The sequence below is a fragment of the Parus major genome, chromosome 3 (genome assembly GCF_001522545.3).
Source record: "Parus major isolate Abel chromosome 3, Parus_major1.1, whole genome shotgun sequence".
Classification (NCBI taxonomy): Eukaryota; Metazoa; Chordata; class Aves; order Passeriformes; family Paridae; genus Parus; species Parus major.
The window spans coordinates 52,949,341-52,961,781 of NC_031770.1; the positions used below are offsets into that span (position 1 = coordinate 52,949,341).

The window sequence follows — 12,441 nt, forward strand, 5'->3', positions numbered from 1 at the left end:
ATGAGGTTTGAGTGTGTGTGAAGCATCAAGTTTTCATAGCAACGACTATTACAATTTTGAGTTTCCTACTTTTTTTTGTTTCCAATTCTCTATGTAATTGATAGCTTCAGCAAAGTGGCCAGTTCAGAGCTCTGCTATTTCCAGGCCAGTGATGATTTTACAGGATTTTTGAGGACTGTTCTTCATCTCTGCTTGCTGAGACACCAGGCTTTTCAGAAGTTTTCTGCTGAGGGCTGAGCTGAACCAGAACCCAACATGCATTCTAGGTTCTACCTGTCTTTCATACCTCTCTCTTCCTCTACAACTATCTCATCAAGCCATTTGTAAATAACTGAAATTGCTTTGGAAAAGACTGAACTGTTGGAAGTGCAGTTGCCTGTTTAGGTGAGGAGGTACCTGTACCCAAAATTTCTTCCATACAGACCTCTTATCTGCTCCTTAGAGCTCCCTTTCAAATCCTCTGAACACCCTTAGAGCACTGGATGAACCACGACGCACACACTACCTGCCAGTGAAAAGTAACACCCTTCTGGCCCTACACAGTCTCTCATCAAACAGAGAACATCAGCAATGCTGCTTAATTCCAGTCCTCTGATAAATAAATAAATGCAGCAAAAAATGTCTCATATAAGCAGGCTGCATTTCAAGTATGTGAGAGGAGGGAGCTAAGAACCCCTGAACTGACCAGTCTGCATCCTCAGACTTCTGCTGGGGCACCTGAGACCCAGAATATTTCACAAGTGGACTCAGCACTTACTGCAGCATTACTGGGGACCACTGGTGCTCCCCATGACTGAGAAGGGAGCCTGAAGGACTAAATGAACACTGCAAATCCACAAGTACTTTGCAAATGGTGGGTGGCTTGAAATTACACATTATGTTCCATTTGGTTAGGCATTTGTTATTTACGCTATTTTCTCTGGGGTGAGAGCAGAGGATGTGCTGCTTTTAAGGTCCTTTCCACAGAGCAATCAGGAGGCAGCTGCTGGAGCATAAAATTTGTTTACTCTGTGCTGAGCAAGCAGAACATGCATGTAAAAAGCAAAGCACAGACTCCATATAGCCAAATGATTTCAGCACAACACATCCTAAAGTGCAGAACTACGTACAAATAACCTTACTTGGACTTCAACCAGGTAATAGCTCATGCCTGTAGAATTACATGTTTCTTCTTTATTACATCCTTTTCCTTCTCCCCTTCTCCTTCCCCATCATGTCTCCCAACAGACCATCATTTATGAATTATCTGTGTTGTACCAAAACCTTATCAGAACTGTATTACGAAGACAGGTTTTCTTTCAAGAGAATTATACTACTTGTATGAGGAATTTTGGAGGAAATGGCATCAACAGACTGTCACAACCAGCATCCACTGAAATTATTATCTTCCATTATCAGCCACTAAAATTATTATCTTCCATTACCTTCCCCATGCGTTCAGGTAAGATAATAGGACATGTTCAGATTTTCTTTACTTTATTGCATCTTAGGAAAAAATACCAAAATAAAATCAAATCCAATAAGATGTCCTGGATCTTCTCTAAGATGTCCATTGAAGACCTTTACAAGCAGAATTAATAAAGCCTCCCTAAACAGTTTCTTATTTTTACAGAGCAGCCCCAAGTGTCCCATGGAAACAGTGCAGAACATGGCTCAAGCAAGCAGAGCTGGTAGCAGTTCCTTAGTAAAGATTTGGGGCTCAGAGTCTCAGATTTGGCTTTCCATGGGGTTGCTGCTGGTCCAGTGAGAGGTGGGAGAAGGGGAGTGAACATGGTCAGAGAGCTGGAGTCTCACCAGAGCAAACCAGCAGCACCTTTGCCCAAGGAGAACTCGGGTGCCAGTGCCAAGGAAAGTGCTGCCTAACCAACATGCCACCAAAAGCCATGACAAGGGATAATGGGAACCAGTCACCTTGTGGGAGATTTAATTTAGACTCTAAGAAAATATAATTTAAGATTTAATTGAGACCCTAAGAAAACATGTGTAATGAATTCAGGCTGCTGAAGCAACAGAGGGCGAGAGCCTGGAGAGTCTCCCTCATTAAACATGAAATAACCACAAACAGTTCAGATGTAACTGAGACAGGTATTGTATGTCTTGGGACATAAGGATAGACTAGAAGCCTTCAGGGTCCCTTCCAGCAATAACTTTTCTCAATAACTATTTCCTGAATTTGATCTGGGGTTTAACACTCAACCCATATATTTTGCTTTCTGGGAGATATAGCCTACTGCAGTACTAACATCTGTTGGATGACTTGATTGGGCCACACACCTCTAATTTAGTTTCCTCACAGTGAAAATGGGAGTAGGGAACATAAAACATCCTTAAAAAACATTTTTCACTTCCTTTTAGAGCTAAACTTTCCATTCCCAGAGCCTAGAACATGGGTTAAATTAGAAAAAATGACACCAATTTCAAGACTGAGAGGCTTCAAGCAGAAAAAAAAGTCCCCAGCTAATTTCCTGAAAGACACAAGACATTCTTACTTTCTTGGAAATTGTAAGAGACAAATAAGAACTCCAAATCCCAGAATTTACTGAAGGCAACATTAAAGCAGCAAACAAGAGAGGATAACAAAATGTAATCTATTTGCTGGGTCACACACTCATCTAACTCTCATCACTGCAGAGCACCACTGATTCCATAATTTAAAAATTGAACCCTGCATCGATGCAAACCTCTTTACTTAATTGTTCTTTTAAAACATTAACCTGAGGCAATGGTGACTCAAAGCTTGGTGGATAATGCAATAAAGAGATCAAATGAAAAGGGATTTTTTTTTTCTACTTGTTAATCTTATTTAAATCTTAGCTGATCAAAGCCCTGGATGACGAAGTTTTGTGTAATACCATATGTAATAGCTTCCAACTTCTGTTACATGCAATGGGTGAAACTATCAACTGCTTAGCCAATTTTGCAGCATTACAGGTAGATAGGAAAAGACTTCCAGATGATCCTGACTGCAGACAAAATTGGGGAATTTGGGTCCTTTTTTTCCTCCTGGGAATTATTACAAAACTTCCCTATTCACACCATTTTGCTAATTTTGTCTACACATCAGATCCTAAAAAAAAGAAGTTATTTTTCTTTGATTGATAAATACATTAATTCCCAATGAAACTCCCATTTCAAGAACAAAGTGTTCACAACATAAAGACATAGAGACCACAGCTTTGCACAGGTGGCATATGTGAAGTCACCCTTTACAGTGGTTTTTCTTCAGTTTCACTAAAAGCTACAGTCTCCCCATATTATTTTAAGGGGGCACAATTACTGCATGGAAACTTTCCTTGTTAAAAAAACAGCAGCTATGAATTATACTTTATATATAGAATATATATATAATTATATATAATTATTATATAATTTATATATAACAAATATTTATACAATATATATAAATATATAAATTAACGGAGATGCATATTAAGATGACTGGATAATACATTTGTCTATAGCACAGATCTCTTCTGAAAATACATATTTTCACAGGAAAAGAAGCAGTAAATTTTCTGGAGGACTGAAAAGGCACATCATTGAACACAACTGCACCAAAACAAGCAGTTATTCTGGAAGAAAAATGGAAAAAACAACATCAGTTATTATAATCCAGTAGGTTTTAAATGCCACAGTTAAACAGGGTTGTTGCTGTTCTTGTTACCTACTAGATCTACATGCATAATCCTATATCCCTGACATTATTTTATGTAGAATGAGGAACACTGAACAATGATGAAGAAAAAAAAAATACATCTGAAAGCAACAGATTTGCTTTAATAATGGGTGAATCATTTTTCTTTTTGTATGTGCCTGTTCACTCAAGTGTTAAGTATTTTCTGAATTATAGAACACATAACCTAGCTTCAGCCCTTCTGGAAAGACAGGTACTAAATAATTTACTGGTTGAGTCGTCCACCAAGCCACTTACACAAAGTAATCTGCTATCTTGAAGCTTTCAGTAGACTTTCAAAAGAGCTCAAAGAATTACTTTAGATAAAACTCAGGAACACAGGGGAGCTGCAAAAGTATACTGAAAGAAGCTCTACTCCATGGCTTCTATTATTTGAACAGGAAAACCATATCAGGTTCAGAATTACATGTGTGTGGATAAAAGTCCATGCTACAGTGGACTTGCTTGTAAAGAAAGTCAAAGCATGGAACAGACTATTTAAATTGAGCAGATTATTTAGAAGGGTCTTGTAAGGAAAAAGAGACTCAAGCACTCAGCCTGATCTTGAGGGTGTGGATCCTCCTAAAAACCTTGAAACTACCAGAGAAGCATGACAGCAAGCTGTTGTATGGGGGGTGGAGATGGGCTTCTGTCAGTGTGCTGAGGGAAGGGCTGCTAAGGGAGCCTGAGGCAGGATGAAGGCAGCATCCCTGTGAAGTTCAGCAAAAGCCAATGTAGAGCACAGCAGCCGGAGCACAAAAAACCCTGAAGCAACCTTGGAGCATACACGTGTGTGTGTGTATCTATATCTACACATACATTAACATTACAAGGCTGTGGGAGATGGTCATGCTGCTGTGGCAAGAGAATCATAGAAAATACAAGTCTTGGGAAGGAAACCAATACCCTTGAAGTGGAGTGAGGCAATATATTCTTCCATCACCTAGCTCAGAATCAAAATCAGTGTCTTTTCAATTTAGAAAGCAAATGCAAACACAAAAATGAGTAGTGATGGCAAGTGACAGTTAAGTGTAAGTAATAAAGGTGAGTGTGGCCAAAAAAAGGCCTCCTTTAAAAATCCTAGAATGTAGAGGAGCTCATTTCCCATGTCAATTGGATGCACTTTTTTGTTTTTGAAATGTATTTCATTGACAAACCCAAAACAATCTTATTCCCTGGTCTTTGAAATTCATGCAACCATGAGGAAACCTTTTTCAGGTCATGCATCATCAGAAAAAAATTTCAATGTACCTACTCACTTGATCATAGATATATAACTGCATCTTTGTTATTCCTGAGTTCACTGAGGAAACTAAAAAAGACAAGTAGGGAGAAAACCCGCACATATAAAGTCCTGTCTCAAACAGAAGACATGACACTTGAGGCCCTGAAGAAGGCTACAGACCTCGTTAGTTTCCACTCTAAAAACTGAACATTTGAAACTCCATAGGTGATCCCTCCTTCTAAGAGCTGGAACTAGAACTGAAAAGAGAAACTCAGCTAAATGTTCCATTAGATTGAAGTTCCTAGTAGGACATCTTGTTCTAGAACCAAATCAGAAAAACAGAGCAGAATCAAGAAACTAGAATAAAGGAAGTACAGGAGAAGCTAGAGGTAAGTATGATACTCAAGTAGCAGAAAAAAAGCCTGGAAAGATTTCCTGCTCCTTGTTTGGGGCAGAACTGTAGCCAATTGCATTGCCTATTAGAAAAAGATTTAACATTGAGCACTAAATAAAGCAGAACACTGCCTGAATCTGTGAGGACAGAAAAAGCACCTCATATCTACATGATGATAATGTCTTGGGACAACACCAGGCTTTGTGAAATCAGCTAAACACCTTATCAAGGCACCAAACCTGGATATTTGTTTGACTTCTGATCTGGGTTATACATTATCGAATATAACAGAACAGAATATTGAAAAGCTGTGTTTAAAAAAAAAAAAATCAGACAGACTTTCTACACTCACAAATAGTCCACTGGTCTTTTAATCTATCTTGCTCATAAAATATGGCTCATTTAATAACAAGAGCCTGCATGTCAAGAATACTGTTACATGAACACAGTTATTTGCCATTTATGTAACTCCTGAAATGATAAAACCAAAATAAATGATAAAAGTGATAAAAAAACTAACGATGTGGGACTGCCTGATCTAGATCAGAGATTTGGGCCTCTGAGCTATATTTTTCTTTTGGAAATTCCACTTCTTATCTAAACTTACCAGCACTCCCAAGACAAATATCCAGAACTGTGATTTCACATGAAGACATGCATGTGGTTATATTTCTAAATTACTTACAAATTGTAAAATTAATCTTAATAACTAATCATGTCACACTGCATGTCCTTTAATACCTATTAGTGCTCAAACATTTTAGTTATATAAAACTGCCTAATTATAACCCTGGGGAACCATTTGGAAAAATTCATTTTTATTTTTTTTTCCCCTGAGAAATAAGCAAAAGGTAGCTTCAGGAAAAATCAAGAAATTGATGCATTTTGAGACTGATTACTTACAATGTGCTTTGATACAGAATTCTCAGTATGAACAAATCCCTTCAATGCAGATGTTCAAGCATGGATAACATCAAAAGCATGCTGGGTCAAGAGCTAGTCTCTAGACTAAGACAAAAGTACTAACAAGTTGAAATTATTAGGCCTGCACATGTGCTTAATTTGCACACAGTCCTTGTGAATCACTTACCAGGCTGCATGCAGCATTCCCACCCACTTTCCTTTAATGAAAAGGCACTACATCTGTCACTGAACTGGTGCTATTAACAACTCGTTGCTGTGTACCTCAGTGGAAACACACTGAATTAAAGACTTTGAGGCTACTTCTTCACACTCACATTGCTTTCCCACAAGCTGTAGTGTGACCACAGACAAACACAAGTTTGTGTAAACTCGATGCTGCTCGAATGAGACTAGATAAAATCCAACATGCTGCACCATGTTTCTGTTTTCTCTAATGCAATCCAATATTTTTTCCTTACAGTCAGTGGGAGAAATGCACTTCTTAAAGATTTTTAGGTATGTAATCTAATCAGTGCTCCTTAATTATCCTTGACGTATGTGTCAGAAAAATCCTGTAGGATGCTACTGTCATTACAGCCAGCAGAAGCATGTAGGGAGAAAATACACAACCCTAAGTCTTAAAACATGAATCCATTCCTTAGGCATCAGGATCACTATGTCAAGGATGTAAGATCAGAACAACTGCCTATTGAGCAGAGAGCAGAGGCACAAAACTTGCTATAATTCAGCAACAACATAAATAGCTGAAATAATACACACTTTAAACTCTTCAAATAGACTTGCATAAATTAAAACAAAGTAGAAGCGATCTCCTTATAATAAATCATGTTAAGGCTTGCTGACTAACCAAACTGTTATGTACCAGAAAAGAGGCCACAAGATTTCTAGACAACAGGTTGTTAGAGTGAATAGGCAGCTTACAGAGGAATATGATGCTACTGAAAGCTCATCGTTGAAAAGCATGTGTTAGTCTTGGATTTGACAAATTTCCAGGAGCATTTTTTGGACACATTGCTCATGTAAGAATTATTTTTTATATTTTAAAGAAAAACAACCTATGAATTCATAAAAGCTGATTTTGACATATACTAGGTTCTTGGGGTTTTGCTTTTGATGGTTTGTTTTTTTTTTCAGGTAAAAAGAGCACAATTTCAGCAGTACGAATCAGAGGAACAATACAAGTCAGCTGGAAAATCAATCTATGGTTATATCTGCTTTCAGAAGCAGTGAGTTTAATATGCATAGATTTTTGCAGCAAGACATTTGATGCTGTTCACCTCATATCCACACTGTACTGGTTTTAAGGACAGAAACCCTGGACCAGCTCCAGTCTGGTCCTGTGAGAATTTGGATTGCATCAGGTATGCTGCTGGAACTTACCGTCTGGTTTATTTTCTATTTAAAAGAAATATAATTTGTTTCACAAGACAACTCCATGGAATGTGTCAAAGTGCTAAGCAGAGGTAATAAGAAAAAAAAATTCCAAAATGCATTAAAATACTTATGTGGATACCTACTCAACCAAAGGCCAGAACAAACTCAGTCCCAGGCATTTATATCCAGAATATTCTCATTAAATCTTCTTGCTCCCTCCTCACCCATATATTCCTTTCCTGTAACATATTTTAGGCTGTCAATGCAAATTCTTTAGGTTTTTTTTTACAGTCTGGTTTTCTACATATATAGGCCAGTATGTGGAATCCAGAGCAAACCATCCCATATCAACTGCATGAATCTAATGCTATTGTGAAGTCTTGTGGCAGAAGTAATAAAAATAGCATTCTGACTTTTCCTCCCTGATTTGTGTAAACTGTTTTTAGTAGTCCTGACTTATCCCATCAGAAGTTTACTAAATAATTGAAAATCCAACCTACAATGTGCTACAGAACATTCATTTACCGATGGAAGAAAATTTTAAATCTTTCACATAAGAAAATATTTAAGAGTAAGACAAGAATATTATAAACAGCTGCTACACATATAATTATGGAATAAAGCATTTAACTTTGTTTTCTTCTTCACCCATAACTGTAGCAAAAGAGTGTACCTGCTCATGGCAGAGGTGTTAGAACTGGATAGTTAGAACTTTAACACCCCTTCCAAACCATTTTATGACACAGTGAATACAAAAATAACAGAAGAACTTTGAGATGATTTTTTAATATTTCAATTTCATATATATAATAAAATAAAACACCTACTGTTTATTTAAAAATCAAACAATTAAAAAAAAAAAAAAAAGTGTTCCAAAAGATTTTGCAATCCAATTGTAGTCTCCAGAACCTGCAAAAACTATTTTGAACATTATCATTTCAATTTAGGAAGAAAACCAAGGTACATAAAAATAATAGGTATCTTCTACATGCTAGAAAATTAGCTGGTTAGCACTACAGAGCATGCTTTTAATTTTCTGTGACCTACATAAAAGGAAACTTAATACTTCACTAAAAAAAGAAAGTTTGTCTAGCTGTGTCCCTTCCATTCCAGCCAATAACCACCATCGAGTGCTCCACTACCACAAAGCATGTAGCAGGGCAGACACATCAGAAATCCTGTAACCAATTTTCTGCTTTATTGCAATGAAGCTGTGGTTTGCCTGCAAAACTATGAACTCCTTGAATTACCAACTGTTTCCACAAATCCAAAATGTAGCTTCATACTAGCTACTATGAAGAACATGGAATAGAGAAATGAACTTCCCCGTGTGAACTACAAAGCTACAAGAGCTCTGCTCACATCATGTATCATTCAGCCAAGTTGTTTTAAGTTGGTCCCTTCATGTCCTTTCTGCAACTACACCTAAATACACTCAGATAAGTTCCAGCAGCTGTTACCAGCTTTGGGTTTGAGGAGATTTAAATTATGGTTGGATTAAGCTTAGTTCTGTTTTTCCAGGTTTTCAGAAGTGGCAATGTAGCTAAAGTTGGGAAGTGCATAAAATACATCAAGATAACATTGTCACTAATGTTCTGTTGCCAGTGGAACTGACTTCATTTTATATTGCAAAGTAAATATATCTGTGTGGGACAGATCTTTCCAGTTTTCAAACCACAAATTTTATCTAGCCTATAGTCTTAATTCCTATTTGTACACTAGTCACAGAAACCGACTGAATTCCAGGCTTCATGCTAAATTGGTGAAGTTACTGCTTAGGAAAACACTTCACTAAAGGCATCACCAAGAAACATTAAACCATACTACACCATTCATTTTTTTAAGGCAATGGCACTTCTGGCATGGAAATACAAAATGCTCAAATGATTAACAGTATGGAAATTGAAAATGCTAAAGCAATTGCCATTTTTATCATAGTCAATGTCCTTATATTCCTGTCAAATTCTAAAGATCCTAGGTTTTACCTGTTTTAGTATTTACAGATGTATTTTCAAAACAGAAACAGAGAAAGATGTTAAGGGAGAGGAGCTTGAGGGCAAACTAACTTCTCACACTTTCCTTACCATCTTCCTACAATTCCTTTCTCTCAAAAGTTTGACATTATTTTTTTCTAGAATGACTTTTAAGAAATTTCTCAGAAAAAAATATGAATACCAATGAGTAATTGTTATTTTGGGTTTTTTGAAAATATTGTTTGATCAATATTGTCAGCTGTCCTCATTTTTTTTCCCCTGAGGCTTTTTTGTTTATACCCCCTCCCTTTCCCTTCACAGCTTACAGGTAATTTTTCTTTTCCTCCATGTCACCTGATAATCTCTGTTCTGCTTTCACTCAGTCTTCTCCCTTTCATCTTCTTATTCCTGTCCTCCATGACCTACCTTAGAAACAAACTCCTATTTAATCTCCTTAGAACATATAAAACTTGTTCTCCTCCCCAACTTGCCTTGTTTGTGGTGAACTTTCAAATTGTATAGTTGAATGTTAACAGACATCTTCCTTTTGGTGATGGAACTGAATTGCTGCAATGACTCATAATTAATCTAGATATCCACAGATTTAAATAGCTCACTTAATCTCATGAGCCTTTTGGTAGCCAGGCAGTGCACTCAGATGTCAAACTGCAACATCTTTGCAGGCAGGCAAGCAAAATCAAGGAGCCCTGACTCAGATGAATTCTGAAAACTAGGACTGCTCTAATTTAAGTGAACTAAATCTACATGCAACTGTCTAAAGCACATTTCATTCATATTTCGGGCCTAGGAGAATTTGAAAGTGTGTTGAAGTGTACTACTTCATTTTATGTCACTCCCAAATGTCATCATTTGGGCAGCACCTGGCTTTTAAAACCAAGACTGAGAATGGTCCATAGTCAAACACACCATGTTCAGCTTCAGAGTAACACTGCTGATAAGGAGGGGAAGGGAGAGAGGACTAAGTCAACAAATACATGACAGTTTCTTCATATAATTTAAACCAGTATATAACTAAAGTAAGCACTGGATCTCTCTACAACATTGCTGAGTTGTTCTTCAAGCTGTATTGAATTTAGCAACTAAAAGACAAATAGAAGAGTTTTGCTGTCTCTCCAGTGAAGCCCCTTTGTTAGTATTTTGGACATTAGGCAACCATTTAGGTACTGTGAACTGTTACAATCTGTGAATAGACTGAGAAAAAAAAATAAAAAATATTTGCATTACCACAAGTTGGTCATCACATTTGTAAGACATGTCTTTTAAATTTGTCTTACCCAGGTCTTATGTCTTTGGGTTTATGAGATCAGTTTGCTTCTTCTGGGAGCATTCACTAGGATTAACTGCAAAACAGCTGATCTGCCATCTCTAATATTATTTTTAAGGCATGCAGAAATACATCTACCTGTATCATGAGTTAGCAGGAAGGGATGAGAAGTTGCCACAGGGTGTACTATAATACAAAAATACAGTAACACTTGAACATTTATTACTGTTTAACTGCTATGAATATAAACTCCCTTTCAAGATAGAAATGTCTTTGAGAAATCACAAAAATAGCCTTTAAAAATTTTATGAAGCACTGTATTTCATTCTACAAGGAAGGTTATATAGACAACTACAAGGTGAAAATATTATTTCAAAAACCAAAGCAGAATAAATATTTTAAATCAGATAAACTAACCAGTTTTTACACATTCAAAGATTTTAGACTTTTAAGAAAAAAATATTTACTCTTCCAAAAATGTCAATTTTTACTCTAGATTTATAAATCAAACATGGAAAGAGTTACTTAATAGTGGTATACTGTGACAGAAAAAAAAATAAAAATAGAAAAAACCCTGTGCAGTACTCACAAGAATTATAATTTTGGATCCTTATTATCCTTATGTGCATGCTCTGTCATCAAAATATCAACAATCAAATCTGTAGAGAAGGTGATGAATAGTTACTTTGCTGACTCATTTGAGATGAACACAGGTTCCAATGGAGGGAGTGCCCAGGACTGAAGCCAGGTGTGATGGAGGTGAGGGGAAAGGACCAAAAACCCTGTTAGAGGCACCTTTTTGATCCATCACTGACTGCTGTCAATCAAAGGCTACAGTTACCGATCGGAACGGGTTAGGACTTAGTTCCGAAGCCTTCCAGCAGATGTCCTCGCAAGGCAGGCATGTCTGGGAGGTTCCAGATGTCACCATTTAAAGCAGACATGGGGAGGAAAAGAGACTTAAAATAGGGGTGATACAAATCAGTATTCAGTGTATCCTCAAAAGCCGATTTTAATAAACACAGGCAGCACGTTTAGAAATAAGGAGTGTCATCTTAAAAACTAAAAGAAAGTCACCTGAACAAGTACATGAAGCAGCATATTTCCACCAATGTTTCATAATTCTTGCACTTCATGTACACTTCAAAACAAAAGGTTCAAAAAATGACGGTGAAAAGCACGAGCAGAAGGCAAACAGCATAAAGATTCTAATCCTGTCCCCCTCCCTTCCCTTTCATGTTAAAGCTGACACTGATTTTATTGTGCATAGAGCCTTCTTCACTACTCCCTAGTGGCAGTGACATACAAATGTTGTCACGAAGTTGGTATTCTTGGAAACATAAAATCGACCTGCTATTTCAGGGAAACTTAAAAAGAACAATTTCCTTAAAATAATCATCCTCATCATGACTTGTACAAATGGAAAGTTTTGATACTACATTAAAAATATTTGACTTGCCCTTCTAAGTAGTGAGTAATGCATCCAGAGTTAACTACCCACAGACACCTATGAGAGAAGAGAATGATTCATCACGTACTGGTCTACAAACTCAAAGCTATGAATCTTTACCCAGGTCTGTCAGCATCTCCAGC

At 37.0% G+C, this 12,441-nt stretch overlaps 1 protein-coding gene across 3 annotated transcripts in view; it reads right to left on the reverse strand.

Moving 5' to 3' along the window:
- ZDHHC14 (zinc finger DHHC-type palmitoyltransferase 14) overlaps window positions 1-12,441 on the reverse strand; it is a 132,502-nt gene that overhangs the window by 24,950 nt on the left and 95,111 nt on the right. Inside the window, exon 9 of one of the 3 annotated variants that reach the window (XM_033512732.1) lies at window positions 3,433-3,572. The exons of the other annotated variants lie outside the window; for them this stretch is intronic. Within the exon in view, the coding sequence (XP_033368623.1) occupies window positions 3,537-3,572 (36 nt within the window). The 3' untranslated portion in view covers window positions 3,433-3,536. Of the gene's footprint in view, window positions 1-3,432; window positions 3,573-12,441 lie in introns of those variants that run through there. 3 annotated transcript variants of the gene reach the window in all.